Source organism: Mauremys mutica, chromosome 1 (genome assembly GCF_020497125.1).
Source record: "Mauremys mutica isolate MM-2020 ecotype Southern chromosome 1, ASM2049712v1, whole genome shotgun sequence".
Classification (NCBI taxonomy): Eukaryota; Metazoa; Chordata; order Testudines; family Geoemydidae; genus Mauremys; species Mauremys mutica.
The window spans coordinates 115,373,277-115,399,964 of NC_059072.1; the positions used below are offsets into that span (position 1 = coordinate 115,373,277).

The 26,688-nt window shown below is 43.1% G+C and overlaps 1 protein-coding gene across 4 annotated transcripts in view; it reads left to right on the forward strand.

The window, feature by feature from the left end:
* PTPRO (protein tyrosine phosphatase receptor type O) overlaps positions 1 to 26,688 on the forward strand; it is a 210,472-nt gene that overhangs the window by 20,524 nt on the left and 163,260 nt on the right. Inside the window, exon 1 of one of the 4 annotated variants that reach the window (XM_045002314.1) lies at positions 24,850 to 24,867. The exons of the other annotated variants lie outside the window; for them this stretch is intronic. Within the exon in view, the coding sequence (XP_044858249.1) occupies positions 24,865 to 24,867 (3 nt within the window). The 5' untranslated portion in view covers positions 24,850 to 24,864. Of the gene's footprint in view, positions 1 to 24,849; positions 24,868 to 26,688 lie in introns of those variants that run through there. 4 annotated transcript variants of the gene reach the window in all.

Below are 26,688 nucleotides of genomic sequence, written 5' to 3' on the forward strand. Positions count from 1 at the left end.
TTTCACTGGAAATGTCAGCTGTTCACAGACAAAGATCAGATTTCACAGTGAGAAACAATGGTCTAGATTCTGATCTCAGTCACCCCCATTGTGAATTCAGATTAACTCCACCACATTCAGAAATGTAACTGAGGTCAGAATCAGGTGCAATGACTTTCAGCTCCACTGGCTATAAGTATATCAGGGTTGTTTTTCTTAAATTATTGTACCATAATTTTCAAAAGATGTGGGATAAAGCCTTCCTGGAGAGCTTTAGATTATTTTCATCCCCCACTTTAAATGGGAAAGCATTTAACATATGTTTGGGTCTTTTCAGTTGACTAAATTACATCTATTCTTTCAGTTAATCATAATCCAACATTTCTGGTAGATAAATTGGTTTCCTCTACCCCAGGACAAGTTGATGGGCCATAAAATAGATTTTGCAGTATTATCACTATGGTTATAAGATTTACAGCAAGGTCCCCACTGAGAACTAAAACCCATAATCACTGACAACAGAGGTGCTTTCACAAAACATACTGGGATTTAATCTGTCACATTATTAGTGAGTAGCAATGCCTTCCCCAGAAGGAATATGACCTTGATTTGGATATCACTGTTTGTTTTTAAGTTCTTGTAACTTTGCTAGAAATCAAGTGGCTCCTAATGTTTCTAAAAGCAAAAAATGATAGCTTTTGTACTTTCAGTTTAATCCATAATAGCATGATATTTCTTCAGAGTATCGTTGAAATGTTTCAGCTGGTGCTCAACGTTGCCGCTCTTAATCTGTGACTAGAGATTTTGTGCTCCGATACTCCTAACAGTGATGGCTGCATTATTAGAGATTATTCTTAGTCTGAATACCGAGTCCTTGCTATAGTGGCCATCAAGGGACCAGTCCTGCTCCCACTGAAATCAATGGCAAAATTTCCATTCAATTTAATTGGAAGGAGGATTAGGCTACAATTTAGGGCTTGAGCCTGCTGATACTTACTACAGAACATAGGTATGAATTCAGCCAGGAACTTAAAGGTTTGCTTAACCTTAAGCATATGAGTAGTTCTCTTGGTTTCAGTGGAATGACGCAAATGCAAAGTAATGCAGATGCTTAATTATCTTACTGAACTGTGGCCATAGTACTGACTGTTGTGAGTAGTCCATTTACCCAATTTTGGGTCCAATTTCGCAGTTGTCAGGACTAAGTAACAATGATTGAATTCAGTCAAGTAAGTGTATGTGTGCGTGCACTACAAGATTAGGCTATACAGGCAGGAGAATAAGTATAGTGTTTTCTAAGGCATCACCTTTAAAATGACTCTATTTAGCAACAGATTTAATGTCAGCACCTACATGCACCTCTCACTTTGTACTGTGCTCATTTTAAATCTTAGAAGCAGTATCATTACGTTGGGGGCGGGGGAGCCTTAAGAGAGCACACTGGTGCTGCCAACTCAGTAAAGGATGGAACTTTTCACAAGATTCTCTTCATAAGAGTGGGGGGAATAATATTTTGTGTCTTAATCGTATTCAGTTTATTTAAATTCTGCCTCCTGCTTAAACTTCACCTGTCTTTTCAACTATATACGGTGTCTCTTACTACCAAAATGTTGCTATGTCAGGGGTCTCAAACATGCGGCCCGCGGAGCTCTTCCCTGCGGCCCGCGGAGCTCCCCAGGGCCGCCCAGGGGGGGGGCAAAGGGGGCAATTTGCCCCGGGCCCCCAAGAGAAAAGCGGAGGCTCCCGCCTCCGCCCCTCTCCTGGAGCTCCGTCCGAGCGCCTGAGCCGGCCCCGGCGGCTCCCGCTTCCCCCCCCCTTACCCGAGCGCGTCTCCGTCCGAGCGCCTGAGCCCTGCCCCGATCCGAGCCGCGTGGGGAGGGGGCGGGGCTGGGAGCTCTGGGCTGAGCGCTGCGCTCGGCGTGGAGCTCACAGCCCCGCCTCCTCACCACGCGGCTCTGAGCGGGACGAAGCTCAGGCCTCGCCGGAGACGCGCTCGGGTAAGGGGGGGGGGAAAGCGGGAGCCGCCGGGGCCGGGCCGGGGCCTGGGTGGGAAGCGGGAGCCGCCGGGGCCGGGCCGGGGCCTGGGTGGGAAGCGGGAGTTTTTTCTTTTGAAAATGTCAAAACAGGATGTTTCAACCATTTCAAAACTTTGTTTCCAAAACATTTTTTTGAAGTGGGAATTAATCAAAACCAACCCTTTTCCCCAAAACAGTTCCAACAAATTCTCATTTACTTCACCCCCTAAACTGTGTTTCTCAACTGGCACAGTGAAATAAGTTTTAGTAAGGTTAAATCATAAAAAAGGTATTGTTTGTGGTAGTGCTACATGTAGCACAAGAAAATCCTGATTTGAGATTATAACAGGACAGTCTCTTCTGTATAGTCAGTAACAATCCTAAACTCAGGAGAATATCCTGCAATCAGATTGCATGTGTAACTGAGCACATTCTTATAGGATGCAGAGGGAGGTCAGGGAAACTCATACTCCTTTGAGCCATCTGGATTAGATCATTCATTATAGATGAGCCAATTTTACCTCCAACTGCATCTTCCCTTTAGAATCTTTTTTAATTATGCTTCAGACATTGGCTGCTAGAGTTCCTAATATTTCTGATTGATGTAATTCAGAAATGCTTGTAAAAATATACCCAGTATGTAGACTGATATTCTGGGGAAGATCAAAGTGATGCATTTTGGTGTTTACTCAATGAAGTCAATATCTGCTTAGGAAACTTTTATTTTACAGGTGGGTAGATGCACAGGTGCCAGCTTCCTCCGGGCCCAGGGGTGCTGATCCCACCCCACCCCCCGCTTGTCCAGGCCCCCCTCTTTCCCCACCCCCGCTCCACCCTGCTTCTTCCTGCCTAGTTCCGCCTCCTCCCCCAAACATGCCTGTCCCCGCTACTCCCTCTTCCCTCCCCCCATTCCCTCCCGGTGCCTCCTGCACACTGTGAAACAGCTGCCAGTGAGTGCTAAGCACCCACTATTTTTTTTTTTGTGTGAGTCCTTTACCCCTGGAGCACCCATGAAGTCGGCACCTATGGGTAGATGGATACATGGGAAGAGTTTTCTAAAGCACAAAAAGGACAGATTAACTTTCAGTGGGAGTTGGGTGCCTAACTGTTTTCTGTGCATTTGAAAACCTCCCAAGAGAGCTTAAATAACTTGACCTCATCTGTAGGGCAAATCATTTTGCAAGTCATTTGTAGACATGGGACTAGAACCCAGGAATACTATTAACTCCCAGTCTGACAAGAGTGATGTGTGAATTACTGAAAGCAAAACAAATCCTAATTAAAAGCACTTCATTAATGGCATGACACATCAAGATTGACCTGCAGTAAAATAAAAGAACCAAATTTGGTTTTTAATTTTATTCAAAGATATAATTGAGCATTTAGTCTATTGCAAGCAAAGGGGAATGATGTATAATGTGTGTCAATAGAGCATTGTTATATGAAGGAAGATAAACATTCTTATTTCAGACTCAACAGTATTTATAATTCTGGATTGTCTGTCTGTTTAATGCAAATGTTTTGTCTTAAATACTGAGCTCTGTCTTAATTAGATAAAATAATCCTTCATTGCTTGGGTAGTTCAGTAAATTAGTCACTGGCCTAACATCCACTGGAGCATGCTTATGCATTGTTTAATCCATATGGATTGTTAAAAGTGAGAGAAATGGAAAAGAAACTGAAATTTTCCGGACATGCTGTGTGAGACACACATTTCCAGATTTAAATTCCTTTGCATGGACCTGATCTATAGCATGTTGAACTCAATGGAAAGACTTCTGCTGGCTTCAGCTGAGTTATAATCACACACACAGCCTGATTCGGTGCTGTCCACAGGGCCTCTCGCTTACAATGGTGATGGCGTAAATTGAATAATTTTGCCTTCAGTGGGAGTTGATGTAAGAAGGGAGTCAAACTCATAAAGGTTGATACGGAACTGACACCAGTAATTGTTTGACTTGAACAGAGCTACAAAGGGCAAGCTTGTGAACTGTTACTTGCACTGATTTAGTACAAGGTTAGTGTGGGCCTTAGAGGCTAGTTAACATACCAGGCTGCAGCTGGAGGGAGAGCCAGGCTTAACTGAGGATGAAACACAGAGGAGGTTGAGAGAGGGAGGTGGCTGTAGGAAGAGTCTGCACTCGCACTCAGGGACTAGGGAGAGTAGAGACATGAAGAGATACAAAGGGGAAGAGTTGGTGCTGGGATTCTCTCATGAATAATGAAATCTGACAGGAGGCCAGGAAAGAGAGAAGTCACTGGGAGCAGAGCAGATGCCAGTGGTAACCCCTGTTGAAAGGCAGGATCTGGACTTTCTGGGAGGTGTTCAATAGAGGTACAACCCAGGGGAAATTAAGAGGTGTAAAAGGCCAAGCCTGAGGTGAGCAGAAGTTGGTTTGAGTTTGTATCTTTTGGTTTGGGTTTGTTAAGGGATTCCAGAGGAGAGCCCTGAGAGAAGGATGAACCTAGAGAAGTTGTAGGGGAGGAGAAGGCTTGAGAGAGGCTGAGCAGGAAGAAGCCCAGTGAGGCAGGAACAAGGAGTTGGATGAAGTAGTTTTTGGCTGCTGGGTATAGGGTTCCAGGGCTGGAACCCAGTGTAGCAGGAGAGCCTGGATTCCCCTACACGAGCCCAGAGAAAGGGGAAAGGGTGACTGAGAAAAGGGAATGAGTTCCATGGGGCCCAAAGTTGGGCCAAAAGCCTGATACAAGGTGTTTGGACATTTTGTTACCCTGGAAGTGGTGGACTTAAATCATGAGCTGGCCAGACGGCTGAGTCATGGGAAGGGGCAATCCAGCTGTCAGCAGGGAGTGCCAGATGGGGAGAGAGCCACTATACCATGCCCAGCCATGTCAGTGAGTCATTTCCCCCCACCCCCCTTTACATCCCAGTATACCATATTTTAATTCTAAGTAATGCAGGTGTTGACACTTATAGGTAAGCTGACCAACACTTTCTATTGTAAGGCTCTGTTTTCAGTTGCTTATAGCTTTGCCAAACTTAGGTAGTTCAGGCTGAAACGTTCCATGCCATGATTCTGCCTCAGTCTGAACTTAAAAATTAGCAAAAATGGTTCAGCTGTTTCTCAGAATGAGATTAGGGGAAAATGTTGTTGTTTTTTTCCCAAGTCAAAAAAAAATCTTTTAATTGTTTTGTTGAGAAGCTCTAGCACGGAGGTCGGCAACATTTCAGAAGTGGTGTGCTGAGTCTTCATTTATTCACTCTAATGTAAGGTTTCGCGTGCCAGTAATACATCTTAACATTTTTAGAAGATCTCGTTCTATAAGTCTATAATATGTAACTAAACTATTGTTGTATGTAAAGTAAATAAGGTTTTTAAAATGTTTTAAGAAGCTTCATTTAAAATTAAATTAAAACGCAGAGCCCGCCCCCGGATCGGTGGCCAGGACCCAGGCAGTGTGAGTGCCACTGAAAATCAGCTCACATGCCGCCTTCGGCACTCGTGCCATAGGTTGCCTACCCCTGCTCTAGCATCTCTACGCTTTGAAGCAGGGACTTGAAATTTTGCAAGGGCATCACCCTGATGGCAGAGGTATGCCTTTTGCCATTCCAATGAAAACTTGCTCAAATTTGGCCAAGTTATAAATCTCAGAAAAAAATCACATTTTAATGTAACCTTAATTCACCACCCTCCTTGTGTGTATGTATTATAATACAGGTTTTTAGTTATATAATGTAATGCTATTTTTTTTCTACAGGATCCCTGCCTCATTCTGTGCACCAGATAGATGGTGCTCTGTGGCAAAGGCGACTGGTGGGAGGGACACAAAGGGTCAAGTGACCCTTCCCAGGGTTAAGTGCCCCCACCAGCCTGGGTGGGGAGAGGAAGAGGCGGGGCCAGAGCCTCTCCTGTTCCAGCCATGCTGCCTGGGAGAGCAGGCACTCTCCCAGGCAGCTGTATCTGGGAGTGACTCCAGGGCCTGGCTGCCAGGAAGAGCATCCAAATGCCAGGGGGAACCAGCGCAGCAGGAAGACAGAGCTCCCCCTTCCCCCCACCCCCAGGTAATGTGGGATGGGGAGAGTGCGGGGGGGCCCAGGCTGGGGGTGGGAAGGATTCACGTGGGGAGGTCACATGCCCCTCTCCCTTAGCTGGTGCCCCTCCCACGAGTCACCTATGTATGAATCAAGGATGTGTAGAGAATTGTGTGGAGGCTATTGTCCAGAGCATCCCTGCTTTATTTGTTACAGAAGTTGGAAAGTGTGTAGCAATAATATTGAATGAGGCAGGGGGTTGCAAGAATAGAAGGGATGGTCTCATGGTCCGGGCAACTGAATGCTGTCCTGGAGAACTGGATTTTATCCCTGCGTCTGTCGCAGACATGCTGGGCAAGTCATGTAAATCAACATTTTCACAGGTGGCTACTTTATTCCTCCTTTTCTGGGTACCCAATTTGAGACAGCCCCTCCTCCCCCCCGAGGCCTGATTTGCAGGAGTGCTAAGCTCTCCAACTGCATTTGAGTCAATGGGAACTCTACTGTGAATATATAAAGAGCTAATCACTCTGAAAATTGAACCTTAGTCCTCTTAAATTGGGCACCCACAATTAGTTGATAATTAAAAACAATCTTTCTGCCTCGGTTCCCTATTTGTGAACTAGGGATAATATCACCTCACCTATAGGCATGTTGTGAAGATAAATTCACTGATGTCTGTAAAGAGCTAAGATACTCTGGCGAAAGCACCATAGGAAAGCTCATGAGGAAACTAGTAATTTTGGATTCAACGCAGTGTTTGGACGGCATGCAGTAAATAGTGCACAGGCGGCCCCCACACTGAAGAGGATAAATGGAAGCATTGACTAGCTACCCATTCATCGAGCACTATTCCCTCCTGTGCCCTGAATGAGGCCGGGGTCTTGTGGGGAAGAAGCCCAGGGAAGCCCTGGTTTTTAATGTAATTAATGTATAGATAATACACAGTATAGAATAACTCCTTGCATTCTTTACTCCCAAAGCACTTTAAAGGCTATGGGTCAAATCCTATTCTCCATACTCTTATGTATTCCTACTGAAATCAGTGGGATTGCTCCTATGGGGAAAAACAAAATAAGATTTGTCCCTACACTGCAAACCTATTGAAATTACTTTAGAATTAAAATGCAGCTCAGGCCTGGGAAGGACGGCGCAAAATGGATACTTTGCACACCAACAGCCAAATTCCCAAGCTGGGTTGTGTCCCTTTTGCCCCACAGAGATGGCACTAAGGGACTGAAATCCAGCTGCAAAGGCCCAGTACAGAGCTCCCTGTAGGAGAACTCCCTGCTGACATGTCTCCATTGCAGCTGGGCACTGCACCTCAGGTTGTACTGAGGGCAGTGAGGGTGCACGGTGGAGCTCTGCTCTGTCACAGCCATCCTCCATTGCCTTAGGGTCCAGTAGCAGAACAAAAATCTACCTGGCAGCTGTTTTAATGTTGTGTTGGGGTCAGGCGGGTCTTGAGATTCTGAGCTGGAATCACCTCTCCTCTGCCCTTATCCTCTTTCTCTGCTCCGCTTTGCTCGGCACAAAAAAGACTAACTCCATCAAAAACAATGTGGTGAGGAAACTTTTCGACAAGGGCACCAGGTAAAACTCAACTCTTAAAGTACCGTGACTTCTTAAACGCTCACACAGAACCTCAGCTTTAAAAGTCCAGTTTTTAAAAAATAAAATAAAATAAAAACCAGCACGAAATTTAATGGAAATATAAGAACGTCAATTTTGTGGTCTATGCCTCATAACGAATGGCAATTGCTTTGATTTTTGGAAATGTTTATAGCTTCATAGATTATGCTTCTCTGGTACCTATTATGGCAAAGAGAACAGTAGCTTATTAACATCACCTCCGTTGCTAGGTGTATGGTATATGGCAGTAAAAGGAGACACACCTTGAAAACAGTGTACGTTGATTTTTCATAATCAAGAGGAAGTATTTAGCAATTCTTGTTACCAGTTCCTTTCTGCAGATTCAGTTTATTATCATAACTGTAAATGTTTCTCTCGTCTTTAGTATAGGAGCCAAAGCCTAGCACAGGATTTAGGCACAGCTCAGACTGGGAATAGAGCTGTGTGTAACATTTGTCACAAATCACAATGAAACTTGCCTGACTTTGGGTTTCACTACAACCTTGAAATGCTGGCAATAGGTTTGTTCAATGGTTAATGGAAAGTACTGTCTTTTAAATGCACCTAGAGGCCCATCTCTGGTTCTGAGCTGCAAAAAACACATGAAATTCAATACAGGGCTGGCTTTAGGCCGATTCCTCCAAATCGGGCCCCACGCCTAATAGGGCCTCGCTACCTTGGCTGGAGTGCGGTAATCCGAAGTGCCATCGAAGATTCGGAGCACCGCTCGCTGAATATAAGCCCCACGAATTGGGCCCCGCACTTGCTAAAGCCAGCCCTGATTCAATATCTTGTGTTCATGAAAGCTGCTGGATAATCTTGATAGTTTTGAATGAAGTCACTTGGGGCTAAGATTTATAAAGCAGTGCAGAGGATTTAGTAGAATTCTAATGGAACGTGAGTAGCTGAATCCCCTGTACTGCTTCAAAAATTTAGGGTAAAATCCTGGCCCCATTGAAATGAATGGTAAAAGTCCCATTGACATCAGTAGAACCAGGATTTCACCCCTAACCCTCAACAACTACGTCTTAAGCACAAGACCATCCTTCCTTCTCCTTACATATTTTTGGTTGTTTAGTGCAAAAAAGGGGGGGGGGGAAGTCTGGATAAAAATAAAGACTCTTTTTTTTTTTTTTGGTAGCACAGAAGAGATTGGGTAACAATTTTAGGTTATGTTTGCACTTTAATGAGCCTTTACAGTTTTTTCTCTAATTAGGAACAGAAATACTGAAATGCCATGAGAGGGGTGGGTCTCAGACTGGATCTAGGAAGTACCTGGAATCTTACAAAATTTCCAGTCCAATTAACTAGCCTAAGGAGTTTGGATGAGCATTTGAACTTTGGGCTGCTTCTCCAAACTTTTGGAGAAGGATCCGCCAATTTATTATTAGCTTTAAATCTCATACATCCAAACTGAGGGCTTCTTCCTACACTGAATGAAGCAACACCAACAACTGTTTTGTCACTGAATACCATTTACATTATATTGCCCCTATTCACCTATCACACTATTCATCTGTGGGAAAACAAAAGACTTCCAGTCATGTTCTTCATCCCTTTATTCTCTCCCAACATTAAAACCCTCAATTACATGTTAAAAGAAAATGGAACTCTGTTTTACAGGGCATACAAAACCATGTAATTAGTTGGTAATGACTACATAACTATATAGTAACTGCCCAACCTGTACATCACATGATAATTATTCAGCACTTGGAATATAATGTGATTTATTTACAATATGTGCTTCAGGTATTTTGGATCTTCAGGTAATATAGTAGTTTTCCTAAGTAGCAAAATAATGATATCACTTGTATTGCAGCTGTTTCTAGAGACTCTTCCTCTGCTATGCTAGGTTCTATACAAACATATAAGAAAAATACAGTTATATTGGCAATTTGTGAACTATTAGCATCTTTTCTCTGAAATGTTCATTTTAAACTACTGTTACCAAACCTATTAAAGATATGGTAGGAAGCAGTACAAAAAGTATCAGCAGCTCCTTTGGTGCTGTGATCTGCTTGCTATTTAAAAATTACACTTGCAAGATACAGCCATATTCATAAAAATGTCCTTGCCTTGTCACTAACACCTGGGAGTATTAACGTTGAAAGTAAATTCAGCTTTTAAAATACTGTCCCTCATTCATACTCTTCTATGCTTCACTTAGCTTGGATAGTGAACCAAGATTTAGTTTCATTTTCCATATTTAGTCCCATTCATTAAGGGATTCTGTATCATTGGGGTGCTTTTGTTTGTTCTCGAACACCAGCACAAATCTTTGGGTTTCCCATGGCAAAGAGGAATGTTTAAAAACAAATTTATAAAGAATTTATTGAAGTATTTCAGATCAGGTTTTAAACTTTTCCTTCTTCCCCTAGTCTTAGCTTTTGTTTTTGTTGCTGCTGTAGTGGGTGTGGTGGCTTTTTTTTTTTACGAACTTCAGCTAGAGATTTGAACTAATTGACACCGTGTCCCCTTAAAAGCTGCACGTGATGCTGATAGACCAGTGCTTGCCAAGGCTGCAGGTGTCAGCTGAGCACTGACAAATTCATAGCTGGAAACAAGACCAGCTCACCTGTATGTTAGTGTTGTTCAAGATAGGTGTTGAACGTGTAATAATGTGTTTAGACTCTATAAAATGCTTGTATGTTGCTGCATGCATTGATCTTACTTATAATGTGTGTATCCTATGATATAAGGTGATATGTAAGTTTTTTGCTTTAGAACTATAAAAATGCCTGCTCTGAACTTGTGAACCCAGGCAGGAGGAGTGGTTTCCCCACCCATCTGGAAGAGCTATCAAAACTTAACTGGGCTATTGTGGAACACCATGACTAGGTCAGTGGCCCTCTCACACCCATGAAGGTGCGTCACATAAGAGAACCCATCCCATCAGCTTGAACACTGGAAGAAGGGTGATAAAACCAGGACACACGGAAAAAATGTTGGTGTGTCTTTGTGCTGTTTGGGCTCTCGCAGGGCTGGAGCTAGGAAACAGAAGCGGAGAGTCTCCAGGATCAACCTGGGTTAGCCCTAAAAGACATTCAGTGTTGACTGGTTACTACTTCTCTATCACCTTTTTGGTACCATTGACTGTAACACATTTGTGTATATATGTTGCCTGCTTTAACCTGTAAATAACGTCTTATTTCTTTTTCATATTTTTTAATAAATCCTTAGCTAGTTTACTATAGGATTGGCTACAAGGCTTGCATTTGGTTTTTAGATCTGAGATACAAATTGACCTGGGGTAAGTGACTGGTCTCTTGGGACAGAATACAACCTAAATCTTCTGTGATCTTTGGTATATGGCAACCAACTATCACTCAGTCCAGCTTGCTGGATAGCAAGATAGACTGGAATGCCGAAGGGGACTGTCTGTGACTCCATGGGAAGACTGTTATGGTGCTTAAGGAGTTCACACTTGTTACTGGGTTGGTGAAATTGAATTATAGAACATACCACCACCAGTTTGGGGTCTCTCCCCTGCTTCTTGGCAGTCTGCCCTGAGGTTGGCACTCATGGTCATTAACCACTCCAGATAGCATGTCTCTGCAAAATAGTCCTTGAAGTCAGGGCCACCCAGAGGATTCAGGGGGCCTGGGGAAAAGCAATTTTGGGGGCCCCTTCCCATAAAAAAAATCTAATATTTTATAGAATAATTTGCAGGGCCCAGAGCCTGGGGCAAATTGCCCCAGTTTGCCCCCCACCTTCTGAGCAGCCCTGCTTGAAGTGCAATATGATATGGAGCTGACAGCCCATTGAAGTAAACAGGCTTGGAAGGCCATCCATCCAAACTTCTACTGGGTGCAAGTCATTTATATTTGTGGCCTCTTTATTTTATTTTATTTAATTTTGGTGTCTGGGTTGGTGGGCAGTGGGGGAAGATGAGGTGCTATATGTATGGTTCTTATGAATAGGCCAGAACATCCTTTTTTCCTTCCCATCATCATAATGGTGTAACCCTTCTGCCGGGCCGAAACGATAGCAGCAAGGGCCGGGTTCAATACATAGGGGTCCCTTCCCCACAACATAATGCAAAACCAGCTCGAGCCCCCACCCAGTGACCTGGGAAAATCTTACACACACCCCTGGGCGCCTCGAAGAGGCAATACTTCCCCTCTCGCAAGCACAGAGTCTTGGTGTAGCAGAAAAGGTTTAATACATGACAAACAACAAGCATTAAATTGGGAAAATACCTCAGCTAGAGTTCATAGGTCAAACCGTGAGCAAAGACCCACTCCAGCAAATTGGGCCATGTCCTTCTCTCAGGGCCCTTGAGTCCAGCAACCCCCAAATCACCCACAGTCCCAAAAGTCCCACAATCCAAAAGTCTCTGTCCCAGGTCAGTGCAGCCCCAGAGCTCAAGAGTCTCTCTGCAGAGGTCCCCCTCCCCAGCCTGGGTAGAAAAGCGGCACCTTACGTGGTTTCGGGGCCAACTGCCCTGCCTCTTCGTGGGGTTCTGCTTCCACTAGTCATCTCCGCAAACAGCTCAGCTCCGCTTGCTCTGTGGGCTGCTCCGCTCTGCCAGCTGCTCTGGTCCACCAGCTGTCCTGTGATCCACTCCAGCCGTCCTCGCAAGCTGCTTGGCTCCACTCACCCAGTGGCTGCACAAACTGCTCCACTCCGCTCTGCCAGCTGCTCTGCTCCACAGTATGGCTTCAGGCTCCCCCACTCGTTAGCACAGTACTCAGTGCTCTCAGCTCTTCAGTGATTTCAGCTCTTAGTGATTCCAGCTCATAGTAGGGGAGCCCAGTGCCCATGAGTTCAGCTCAGTAACCTGTATCTTGATTCTTAAGGGAATCAAAAAATTAACTCTGACATTCCACAGTGGAGAGAGGCATAGGTAGAACTGGTGCTTCTGGCTCACACAAAGAGCCTGCACCACCAAGTACAGACATCTGTCCCCAGCCTCTCTCCTTTCAATGGGTTTTGGAACCCAAGTGCCCCATCTAGCAAGCGCTATCCAGCTGACAATGAAACCCCCCATCACAAGACAATTTTGTAGTTCCCCATTTACCAAATCAGGGTGACAACATTTCATTCCTCCTGCCCCAATAACAAAGAAATTGGGGATCCCACAGCGGTGAAAATAGCCATCCCAGGCTGCTGTGCGCTATGCTAATGGGAGTGCCAATGCAAATAATTGAAATACCAATGCGAATGCATGAAACTTCTTTCTGCACTCCCCATAATTTACCACCAGATGTCAGGGTAGAGCTCATCCTGACTCTGCTTACAATGGTAAAGTCAGGGAATTATTTCCCAAATTCTCAATTCAGCAGGTTTTTGTCTCTCCATCTCCTCCCCTCCCCACTTTCTAGTCAGGCTAATATGTTGCTTTAAGGATATGTTTTTACTATATTTACTCATGTTGCTTGGCAGCCTATTAGGAGGCTATATACTTTTAGTATGGGTAACCACTAAATGCTGTGAACTTCTAGAAGAGTGAATCTTGAGTCTGGTGTTAATGATTTAAAATACATTTTGTTTAAAAGCTCATGAAGGTGTCCATTTCACAGAAATGGAAACTGAATAATACCTACTATCTAGGTAGATCGCTTCTCCCCCATTGGTTAATATTTAAACATTTTATCAAGAAGTAGCAGCATATATCCCCAGTTTTATAGATGGGGGAACTGAGGAACAGAGAGACACAGCATACCTCTCAAATGCCCATTGTTTTGAGGAGGGTCACTCATTATAGATTTAAATCAACTTTCCTTCCACACAAATTTATCATCCCCCCCCTTCTTTACTTCTAGAGTTATTAACATCAGAAATAATGGTGAAATAGAGGTAATAGTCATTTATGCTAAAGGAAGGAACCCCATGTCGTTTAAAGTTTCCTGGACACAATATTTTACTGTGTCCATCATTTTGGGTCTTTGTGCCTCATTTTGAGTTTTGTCAGATGGAGAGGTATCCAGCAAAGATATGATAGAATGCAGGTCTCTATCCTGTGCCTCTCCACAGGACTACAACTGCCTCTGTGCAGCATAACTATAGTCCGGCTAGTTACCAGCAGTCTCAGCCCATCAATGTGATTCAAACCTCTTCTGTCAGCCTGACAAGGTAGTTCACTCTTCATGTCTATTCAATCATTAACCTCTCTGCTGAGACCATTCCTATGGTGCCAGTTATGATGCAGACCACTGTCTATTAGGGACTAGAGTGATACCACCAGGTCATTTTGACGTAGGCTGTTGTACTGTCATGAGAAGGCAATTACTCTTGCTCTCTACCAACCTTGAAGCTGGATTAACTGGTGACCTAGAGGTAAAAGGCTGTGTATCCCATTTCCAATCCTTCAAGCCACCCACTCATATTTAATGCAGGTTTTAATGTTGATTTATGTTCATTGTCTTGGGGAGAAGACAAATATCTAAATACAATTAAATTAATTTGGAACAGTGTATAACAAACAAGTGAGGGTACGCTACAGCCAGAGACACAAACACAACTTATCCATTTAATTAAAAGCAGCTCTCGATCTCTTCCCCCTTCCCCGCCCCCTTTCCTCCTCTTTTCATCTACTTTGATGATGATAACTTGAAAATTTAGGTCCTGATTCTTATTTACACTAAGGCCCCTTTACACCAATCTGGAAGGATGCAGGGGCCTCGGAGTGAGTGTAAAATCTCATTTTAAGGCTCCTTTGCCTTGCCAGAGTGGTGTAGAGGGGCTTTAGTATCAATGAGAATCAGGTCCTCGCTATCTACCGTTTAACTGCATATAGCCTGAGTAAATATGCAGAGCTCCAGAATCCCTCCCAGCCACTTGCTGTTTAATGCTCTTATCTGACAAAGTGTAAATAGGAGACATTATTAATTACTCTGCAGTTACATGACAAGTCTCATAAAAGTTCCATCCCAGAGGACCCTATTATTTATCAGATTGTGATGTGAAATTACTTCTGTAATGGATGGAGAACACCCAGAAGATAGGGTGGTTTAAAAAAAAAAAAAATCATTTGTAAACTGTTCCATCCCTAATAGTCATACTTGGCTGAAGGACATACATAAAGAAATGAGGATTAGTGGCATCAGCCTTGTAATTATGACTGGCTGATTGCTTACTGGAAGATACACAAAGCATTTTTTTTTCTAATTAAATTTACTACCTGTAAGAGCAGTCAGATTATTATCTCTGAATTCCTCTTGTATCCACAGTGAGGATACAGCTTGGGTAGCATGAGTGCAAGGCTCCCCCCTAACATACTGGAGTCCTGACCTGGAGGGCATTTTCTAGGGACAAAAAGGTACTTTAGTTTCAATGTTAATTTCTTCAGATAGCTTCCCCTGTTAGAGAGAGATGGCAGACTTTGCATAGCTAAGGACCAGATTCTGCAATCAGATCTATGTGTGCAGATCCCTGTGCTGATGTGGAACCCTGACAATTTCACTGACACCCCATATGGGTCTTTCTATGTGAATCTGATTGCAGGCTATCTTTCCAGTTCCTGGATTTTGACCCCTCTGTACTTGCTAAATTTTTCTCAAAAGTTCTTTTGTGCATGAAATTTCACATAGGTTTTCCTCTGACTACATATCTCAAAAATTTGTACTGTGAGGTATGGGCAGAAAAATAATAGCCGCCATTTTTAAAAGAGCATTCAAATGCTTTCTTCTTTTCTTTTCTTTTCTTTTCTTCTTTTTTTAATTTGTGGTGCATAGCTCAAACTGTGTACACTAGAAACTTCAAGTGTTTCTTAACCAAGATTCTGGCAGAAAATCCTAGTGTGTATTGGTTTCTAAACGAATAGGTGTAAAATTCTGGATGTTTTTCATTAAGGAGTTTTAAATGTGTAAACATTGAGCTTTAATTTTGATCTTACTCCTACAGTATGTGTGTCAATGGATTTAGGCCATTAAAATCAGGCCCTTGATTAAGAACTAGTATAACCTTTGCCAAAGGTCTAGGAGTGACCTGAGCTTTCGTTAAATAGGTCTCTGGGTGAAAACGTGACTGTATTGAAGTCAATGGGAGTTTCCTGTGCAAGCAGCATTTAAAATGTGAAGTAATTTCAAAGATGGGTTGGCATAATTATTTTTCTAACCTCTTCCTCCAGCTGTCCTATTTGCCTTGCAATTCCTTACCACTCCCCCAGGCAACAAAACCACGGTGATCTTGTTTCTAAAAGCTTTTTTTCCACTGGCAAGCTTATTGAAACATCATTAATATGCTGTAACTTCAAAATGTTAGTCAGGAAATTCATAGTTAAATATCCACAAACAGTCTCTGTTCTGCCACCACCCATGCTCTGCCTGACAATACTGAAAACGGAGTGACTGGAATCACCTCTTTGCTGGAATTATCAATTTGGCTCCGTTTTGTCCAGTTCAGCTGCCATCTCATAGATACAGATCTGAAATTCATGCCATCCAGACACAGCTCACCCTCCAATTCAATTGGCCACTGATGTCTAGAAACATCAATGTCTCATTGTCCTTCCCTCCATGCTGTCTCATGACACATTATGCACCTCTACTCAGTGGATTATTAAATGTTTTATCCACCCTCCTTACTCTCACTAAAGGCTCTGGATGGGCATCCACGCTTCCTTGGCTTCCAGAAGGCACCAATCTATCTCAATGAAAATGAACTGCTCTCTTACCTCCCACTAGCCTTTGTGGAGTTTACAGTCATCTCATTACCAAACAGCAGGCCAGATGTTAAAAAGCAGCAGTATTGGGTTTGGGGCAAATAAATTCTGGGAGAATCCCATCAGAGATTCCCTCACATTAGAGATGTGGTTTGTACTTTATCTCCCAGCCTTCTCTGTTAAAGTTCCTGTAGGACATGCAAGAGACTAGGTTCATCCATGTGGAGGCTGTGTCCCCCCACAGTGGCTTTGGCCATCAGGATGCTCTTCTTTCCCTGGAAGCATGATTCTATTGGAGCTGTGCTAGCCGGGACTGGAAGCGGGTGGGGTGCATCCCCCGATCAGCCCACTTTGGCCTGTCCAGTCACCACTCTTCCACAGCATGACCCCATGAGCTGTGGAGAGGACAGTAGGAGGATCCAGTGGTGTTGCAAAAGCAGCTATGCTTCCCCCCACCCCAAATCCTGACCTTCTACCTCTCTCTCCCTGCATGGGGATATTTGCATGTGTGAGACCCTCCATGTGCAGATTGTTTTGAATGATCTGGGTCCTTGTTAGGAGAAAAGCATACTGCAGGTATCTGCTGGAGTTATAGCAGATATGTACACAAAGGGAGAGACACGTCTGATAGCTACTTGAAAAGGAGAGAGGTAAGTGAAGTAGAAGAAACATTTTACATAGTAGAAATCAGCTAATGAAAACTAGCCTGATGCAATAACAAGATGTCCAAAGCAAATTGTAGTTGTGATGAGGTTTGTCAGCTCAGCTTATAATGAAATCAGGATGGGGGGCAGAAGTCAAATGATTTAAGCTCACAGGAGAAAAAAAAAGATGAGGCTGAAACAACCGAAGACCCACTTAAATATTACAGAGTAAGAGGAAACAGGAGGTTATCTGCATACCAGTGCATGATCATGGCTGCAGTCTTTAAATAGCTTAAGGGAGTTAAGTACCCAAATCCCACTGAAATTCAATGGGAAATGACAGTCTGATTTCATTAGATGCCTCTGAAAAAGTCTCATCCTGTATGAAACTCAGACGCATTGGGCCACATCCATCCCTTGTGTAACACTGTTGCATTCAGTGGGCTTTATGTGCCCAGGATTTTGCCCCTAGAGTAATTGTTTTCTCAGGGTTTAAATAGATAGCACCAAAGGATGTGTGACGAGGCTTTATTATTATTAAAACTGCATTGATGTGACCCCCAAGGCCAAAAGGAAAGGGGCTCCCCAATATGTAGCAGCCTCAACTGAACTGATCAGCTGAGTGTGCCCCAACCCATTGTCGTCATAATCTGTATCTAAAAGGTGTCATGTGAGGGATCTCTTGTGATCCAGTAACTCTCAGGTCATTAATATTATTGTGTAGTGTATGTATGGGTGATCTACGATGTATGTACTAGAAATAAGTTCTTAAAATGTGTTTGGCAGGTAGAACTTAAGTTTATCCCCTCCCTATCCCCAAGACTAGAATGTGGTCCTGCCTGCTTGAATGTGTCTGCAATGTAAACTGAGCTAGAGATAGCAATAGAAGTACATTTACATAAAAGGTAAACAAACCATCAAACTAGTGAGTGAGGGGAGATAGTTAGGTGGCTATCTTGGCATGGGGACAGGAGTGCAAAACTTAACATGGCATCAGCTTCCTAGTGGACACAGCAAGCTGAGCTCCAGGAGGGCTTCCTGACTTTGAAAATTAAGATAAAACTTTGAGGATATAAGGAAAGAGGGAAACACCTTTTGAGAGTCCTTCAGCTGAGGAAACAAAGAAACCCTGAGCTTTGGGCTCTGCCTTGGATCCTGGCTAAAGATGAGGCTGCCATGCTGACTGAGAAACTAAAAATCCACTCAGTCCATCAGCTGTAAAAGAACACTTTATGAGCGTCCGAGTCTTCTGTCATTGTATATACATGTACATCTCTCACCTCAGGCATGAACATACCAAAATGCCTCATGCTAAAGAAATACTCTGTCTGTATTTCTGACTTCATTGAAACAAAGAAGCATTGGAAATCTTGTGAAGGAAAAGCCATCCTCCTGAAATTTCTACTCTGATTTCTCTTTGAGATACAAATATTAAATGTCTAGAATAGCTTCAGTTTGGATGTGTTTTGTTTTGTTTTTAAAGTCACTTTAAAAGTAGGGTACCATATGTCCTACTTTGGTCAGGACAGTCCCCTTTTTAAGTTCTGTCGTGGATGTCATGAATTTGTTGGCAAAACTGGGCATTTGTCCCATTTGCTCTCACCTGAAAGTTCCTCTGTGTCCCCCAAGGGCAAGGGCAAACAGGACAAATGCCCAGTTTTGCCAAAAAAGTTGTGACATCTGTGATGTTGGCTTGGGCCGGCAATGTTGCCAGGTGGGGCTCAGGCTGGTCCCTGAGCTCTGACTGTCTCTTACCTGATGTCCCATTTTCAGCTTAGAGAAATATAGTCACCCTATAATGGATATGATTCCAAATCATAACCCTAGATCTGAACACCTCCAATCTTTGGGGAATGAACTGATCCAGATCAAATTTTGTGACTGGCTTCTTTCATTGTAATGGGCCAATCCAAATTCTTTAGGAGAGTTCAAATACCAGCTTAGATGCTTGAGTCCATTGCTATAATAACTTTAAAATGAAGTTCTGCCTAGTTACACTGGTTTGCCTTATTTCAATTTGATAAATTGCCTTCATCTTCTTGAGAAGGTCACAGATGGGAGGATCAGTATACAATTTTGAAACAATTAATGTGTGTTGTTTTTTTGCTAAGAGGCAGGGAGAATACATAAACATAACTGTGCACTTTCAATTATGGTATAAAGCAGCGCCAGCTTGTGAGACTACTTCGGCCCTCCTCTGAAGTCAGTAAGAGGCTTGTTGGAGCCAGGATGTAAAATTGAGCCCTGTGAATATAGTTGTCTTTGGGTTTATAGGCAGAAGAATGCAAGGTGATTCACTGAACTAACTAGTGCAGTTCTTTGTCTTTGGGTGGCCAAACTTGAAGCCCCTCTGGGGCCAAATCCTGTTTGTCTTTAAAACTCAGGTAAACCCATTGACACCAATAGGATTATCAAGTGGGTAAAATAAGCAGGATGTGGCAGAGCACAGTAGTGACACTAGGCATTAGCAGACTAAATAATTGCTTAGGGTCCCAAGCAGCTCAAGGGGGCCCTGATTTAGTATTACCCCCAAAATACCATTCATTTGATTTAACATGGACTCTTTAACAAGTGTATTAGCATATATTGTTTTGGTGTATTTTTTGTTTGTTTTTGAAATAATGCAATTTGTATTTTTAGGGGCTGAGTGCGAGGTAAAGGGGCAGAGTGTGTGGCAGGCTACTAGCAAATACCCTGTCCCCTGACAAGGATCCAGGTACCAAACCTGCCTACAAACTTCATGATCCTTCTTCCAGCTGTTGAACCTGCACAAATTATCCAAACCTGCTTCCTAGCTGCTGAACTATTCCACACGCATGCTTGGCATGTAACCTGGGCCTTCTCCCAGATGCCAATTCTTACAGAAAAGTCCTATAGTGTTGAATAGAACAGAAACTTTCAGACAATGGGGACAGGATTTCATCCTATATTCCCAAATACGGTGAGATTATTCAAAGTACTTATTAAAAGGGTCTCATTCACTATTAAATCCCTAGGTTTTAAGAGTAATTTCTACAGAGCCCAACTGATTTAATCCCCATTAGATTCTATGGGACTATCCCATTTGAGGAAAGAGAGAAATGACAAGAGAAGTAATGGAGTAAATAGAGGGTAAATCATGGAAGATGGATGACTTCATAGTTTTGCAAGGAAGGGAGGAAGAGCCACACGGGAGTGGGTTGGGGGTTACTCAGCGGATCTCTTCTGCAATAGAAAGGCTTTGGTGGTGGGTGGAGGAAGAATCAGGATCACCGTAAGTGAACTTGCAATGTGTGTGGATGTGCTGGGCCGGCCAGAACTGTGTAGGAGGCTCATAGGTGTTACTGTTATCCTACGGGATGCAGCAGCACCCAGAAAGCCAGTATAACTATCATCATGCCTGCCCAGCTATGTTATGGGGGAAGATTCCCTCTCCTCTAACCTGGTGTGTGCATGCGCGCACCTCCTCCCCTCCCTGCCACATACACACCCTTATGCACTTTTTACCGAGTGTTCAATTTTCTGTGCTTTTCATACTTTGATAACCATCATATATCCTCTTCCAGGAATAATTGGATGCACCATTTTCTTTTCCAGCTAACAGGATTTTATGTGCTAAATAAGAGGTTGGGGGGTGCCTTCCATGCCCTTAAGGATCAATGTTATGAGTTTAACAGTTCTATTTTAAGCAGTGCCCCACTGGTGAATCCTAATTAGGGAATCTAGTCTGGGAGACAAAACTGAAACTCAAGCCTCACTGTATAGGCCTGATAGCAACCCCAATTGATTAGCCTGATCCAAAAAAACCAGTTCAGATTAATGGTTTATGAAATTTTTTGGAATTTTTGACTTGTCATCCTGATATGGGATGACACAAATGTAAAAATCTTTCTCTCTCATAGATGGGGAAATTGTTTTCTGGTACAGCTCTGTTCAGTATGATAACAAGGGTGATGGGAGAGTTATTTCTTTCTAAACCTTTCTGGTGATTACCTTATGCCTTGAAGCAGTGCGGATTGATAACCCTTTATTTCTATCTTAGCATAGTGTAACTGCAGATGCTGTTCAAAGTAATGTACATGCCCACGTGTGTTTTATTCTGAGACCTTTGGCATAATTTTTTTGGGAGCAGCGGAGTTAAGTGGCAGCAATAACTCAGAATTTCGTTGCTCTGTACCATTTTCGTCACAACTTTGCTGTTATCCAACCATATATCTTGTGAACATAAGAACAGCCATACTGGGTCAGACCAATGGTCCATCTAGCCCAGTGTCCTGTCTTCCCACAGTGGCCAGTGCCAGGAGCGTCGGAGAGACTGAACAAAACAGATAATCATCAAGTGGTCCATCTCCTGTTGCCCGTTCCCAGCTTCTGGCAAACCGAGGCTAGGGACACCATCCCTGCCCATCCTGGCTAATAGCCATTGATGGACCTATCCTCCATGAACTTATCTAGTTCTTTTTTGATTCGTTATACTCTTGGCCTTCACAACATTATTGTATGGACCTCTACCACATCCCTCCCACCCCAGTTTTCTCTTTTCCAAGTTAAAAAGTTCCAGTCTTATTAATCTCTCCTTATACAGAAGTTGTTCCATACCCCTAATCATTTTTGTTGCCTTTTTCTGTACCTTTTAGACCCCCATCATTTTTTTTGTATCATTGGGATCATGTTTTCCAATGTGCATTACTTTGCATTTGTCAACATTGAATTTCTTCTGCCATTTTGCTGCCCAGTCACCCAGTTTTGTGAGATCCCTTTGCAACTCTTTGCAGTCTGCTGTGGACTTCACTATCTTGAGTAATTTTGTATCATCTGCAAATTTTGCCACCTCACTGTTTACCCCTTTTTCTAGATCATTTATGAATATGTTGAGTAGTACTGGTCCCAGTAGACATCCTTGGACACCACTATTTACTTCTCTCCATTCTGAAAACTGACCATTTTTCCTACCCTGTTTCCTATCTTTAAACCACTTACTGATCCATGGGAGGACCTTCCCTCTTATCCCATGGCAGCTTTGTGTTTACACTTAAAGGAAAAACCTTTTCCAAGAGCTATACATTCCCTGTAGTGGGAATCACACTTTGTTTTTCTGCTTCTGGTTTGGGTAATCCTTTTAAAAATGTACAGAAATGGCACTCCTGGTCCAGATCAGCTGGTATGAATTGGCACTGCTCCAGCAACTTCAGAGATGCCGTGACAATTTACACCAGCTGAGAATCTGGCTCCCTGTGTGCATTTTGGAAAGCAAATCCTCCTTGAAGTCTGATCGCACACGGGCTATAATTGCAGCAAGGGAGATGGTGGAGTGCTTGAGAATTTGATGATGATGAATCTAATATTTACTAATAAAATGAGTGTTTGCTGTGGCCTGGTATTTTGAGTTCCTACTGTGCACTGCTGCTGTTATGATGGTAATTTGCATTTGCTTTAGTTTGTTTGTGAAACATTTACTAATTAATTCTGGTGACTGCAGGCTAGATTGTGGCTTTAAGCCACTGTCCTCAGGAGCAGGATGCAGAGATGCTGGTGATAGCTCTCCAGGGAAGGCACTACGATTATTACTAATACTCTCTGCTGTGTTACTTATTGAGCACCCAAAGGCATGTAACAGAATAAATAAAAAGAGAAGGTCACTGGCTCAACTTACATTCCAGGCCTTGATCTGCAGGCATTGACTAATGGGCACAATGTTTGCTGTCAGGAGTACCACTGAAGTCAGCAGGACTCTGCACATTAATGAGCACAATGCCCAGTAGCCAGTGCATACAGGTTTGGGCCCTAACTTTAGATGTCTCACAATGAGTGAGAATAACAAACAACCCTCTGGGGTGAGGAGGGGAGGAAGCTGGGGGGAGAAAAACAAACAATAGGATCACAGTGAGTGAGTTCAAGCCTTCTGATCGAGGCACAGCCCGTGGACGGTGTGAGTCTTGGAGCCGGGTTGCTTGGGAATGCAGCCCAAAGCTGGTGGTAAACTCCATCTAAGGCTAAATACTGGCACGAATAGGATCAGTTATTCAGCTTCCACTTAAGCTTGTCTTGGATGAAATCCTACACCTGATGAAGTCAATGGCAAAACTCCTATTGGCTTCAATGATAAGTTTCACCCCTTGATTCCATTATGTTCCATTTCTTGTGTGCGCAAATGTAGGTGTGTGTACGTGTAACCCATGGGCAAGAGTATTTTGGCCAACACACTCAGGACATCCAGTGCTAAAAGCAAGACTCTCTAGCTGATGGCTTGTTACAACTCCAATCCTCTATGGATTGGCTTGGGGGAGGAGGGGCAGAGACCGAGATGAACCTGTAACCCCATTCATCAGTGGGTTTCAAACTTGCATGCACACAAGCTTTGCCTGCTCTAGGGCTTTTTGGCAAAAATATACACTGTTGCTGATATCAGTGCAGTTTCACTGGAGGTAGCAATGGTGGAAACCTCAGGCTATATCTATACTTAAAATGCTACAGCTGCTGTAGTGCTTCAGTGTAGACACTTACTACAGTGGCAGGAGGGATGTTCCCATCGCTGTAGTAAATTCATCTCCCTGAAAGTCAGAAGCTTGGTTGACCGAAAAATTCTTCTATTGACCTAGTGGTATCTGCTCTGGGCGTTAGGTTGGTTTATCTTCAACTCTCAAGGAGTGTGGGGGTGAAAAATCCACATCCTTCCCTCCCCCCAAGAGACAGCTATGCCAGTGTAAATGTTCAGCATAGACTAGCCCCCAGCATACACAAGGCTGAAGAGGCCGTCCATGTTTAACCCCACAGTTTAGAGAACTGCTCTGTGGAATGTTAGATAGTTGTGTTAAATACCCACAGGAGACTTGCTGTGCTCCGCTCCTGCTATTGCTACTGCCAGTGGAGCTGCACTGTCATTAACAATGGTGGAAAATCTTTGCTAAGAAAAACCACTAATATATAAACGCAGCAAAGAATCCTGTGGCACCTTATAGACTAACAGACGTTTTGCAGCATGAGCTTTCGTGGGTGAATACCCACTTCTTCAGATGCAAGTATTCACCCACGAAAGCTCATGCTGCAAAACGTCTGTTAGTCTATAAGGTGCCACAGGATTCTTTGCTGCTTCTACAGAACCAGACTAACACGGCTACCCCTCTGATACTTAATATATAAACATAGCCAAACAGCTTGCTGTTTACAGATGACATGGAAGAAATGGGTTTTTTTTGTTTGTTTTTAAAGGGATTGGAATGAGGAGAGGGTGTTGACTTGACACTCATGCATGATCAATGAGCCAAGATTTTCAAAGTGATTTGGGATGCCTCCACTTTTAAGCCATTTTAAAAGTACCTGATTTTCAGGAGTGGGTGCTCAGCATTTTGGTATCTCAGATTGGGCACTCAAAATCACTAGTCACTGACCATTATTTTTCATGGATATTGTTGTAGCTCCCACTATGCATTAAGCTCTGTTGCCTGACCCTTTCCAAATCCCTGCCTGGAAGAAGCAATGTGTAAGGGGCAACAATTTGCAGAGCACTAGCAGAATGAACCGAGAATTGGGGAAGTTTTGACATGGATCCATATTTCTCAGTCTGGCTCCACTGTTGTTCTGGTGCATTGCTTTTGTGTAAAGTGTTCTATCTATGTTTGCAGTCCTATTACGTATTCTGTGTTCTTTTAACAGAAAAAAAATCAAGGAATAAACAGTGGATTAAGAGAGAAGGAAAAATCTCCTTTCTTTACCCATATTTAGTAAACTCCTTTTTAGGGGTGTATATAGGTGTCTAATCACTGGGTCATATTTCATTCACATATACCTTTTGCAGCTATTTTCTTTTTCATTACCAGGGCAGAAAAGTTCATCTATTGAAGAGCTAGATTGAAAATAAGGCATCTCAAGTCTGATCTTGCATTCTTTGCACATCCAAATTCTCACTGAAGGCATGGGGTAATTGGGTGCAAAATGAATTCAGGCTGAGGCCCATAGCCAGAACATTGTGAGAATTTAAAAGCCAAGCAGAATAAGTGGATCTCCGCTAACAAACTGATGGTAAGCATAACTCTCGTAGATAATCTGATTAACATGACAGAAGACCCTGAAAACAGTGACAGAGTAAAGGTTCATTTCTTACACATCATAAACCTTGAATATAATAGTCTACCGAACATCAAAGATGTGCCTAATGTCATTATCTAAGCCAGGGATGTTTGCTATCACATCAGTGTCTATACTTTTAAACTTACTGAAGAAATTGCCTATCTAAAATGCTTTCCAAAAGAACCTCATCGTCCACGACAGGCTGCAGGCACCCAAGGTATCTGTGCTTGATGCAATTCTGCATTCCATTTAAGAGAGTGTTTTTGCTCAATCACCCTGTTTGGAAAAGATACTAGTGTAGTGTGATAACTGGAGTTAAACCATGATGGAAGGCTTTATCCATCTGAACCAGCTCCCAGACAAATAAAATTTTTGTAAACAGCAGCAACTGTTTATACATTTATTTGAACCGGACAGAGTAGAAAGGAAAGACATTCTTCTGGAAGTGTTTTCGTCTGATAAAATATTTATGCACAACATGCACAGCCCATTTGATTAGGCCTTTCAAGAGCAGAATTAAGATTTTCTTCTTTGCTGAAACCGCATAAAATAGAAGAAAACATAAATACATGAGTCTATTTCTCCCCCCCTCCTGTAGATGTGACATTCATAAGTGATGATCAAATGCAAATTCCCAAAGGTACATTTGCAGGGGGGGAGGGGAGTGGAGTAACTTGTGCTTAATGCTGGGACTCAGGGCCTCTGGGTTCAATTCTTCTATTTGCTTCAGAAATCCTAGGCAAAACACTTAATCTTGCTGTACCTCAGTTCCCCATCTGTAAAAATGGTGCAGAGCAGGTAAATTAGATATCCCAATGAGCAATGGTGCAAAGCTTCTAGGAAAAAAACCCTGCTTTCTCCAGGCTTGATCCCGCAACTCTTCAGTCTGCGAGGGAAGTCAACACGAATATATCGTGCATGATTAGTGCTGTTGAATCAGGCCTGTAGGGGTGCCAAGAGGGCTAGAGGGGGGAGTGATCTTTCATTTCAGCTGAAGATTGCATTCATTTAGGGGAGGGAGGGTGGAATTTCCAGTGAGCAAGGTTTGTTTCTGTATGAAATGTCAATACATTCTTTTCAGGCCAGTTGCATACGTGTCGTTCACACTCTGTGTCTTTTGTGGGTTTCTGAACAATCCTCCTCCAGTGACCCAATAATAAGTAATTACCTCTCCTACTCACTGTTTAATGATGTTCGTATTTTACATGGAACAGCTGTGCTGCACTTGCTGCTGTTGCCGAAATTAAGTATGCCTGCTGGTGTTCACCTCAAAATAGGCCTGGTGCTATAGAGTGCTGAGTGCCCCTGGAAAGTTCTAGATGGCTTTCTAAAGGTACCTCTACACTGCAAGTGAAGGTATGATTGCAGATCAGGTAGCCATGCCTATGCTGGCTTTAATCTAGCTGGTGCAGGTAACAATAATTGTGAGGATGTAGCAGCATGAACTGGCTGCCCAAGTACAAGTCTGCTGTGGATCCTGGGTAGATACTTGGATTTCTGGTACATGCATCTGCACTGCTATTGTTATCTATGCTAGATTAAAGCTGGAATGAGTATGGCTTGCACTAGTCATGTTTCCATTTGCAGTGTAGATGTACCCTGAAAATATTCTTTATTTCAACCACCATAAGATATTGGGCTAGATACAAGAATTCACTGGGTCAAATCTCTGGCCTTTGTTGTGCATAGGGTGACCAGATGTCCTGATTTTATAGCGACAGTCCTGATTTTTGATTTTTTTTTTCTTATATAGGCTCCTATTACCCCCCACAT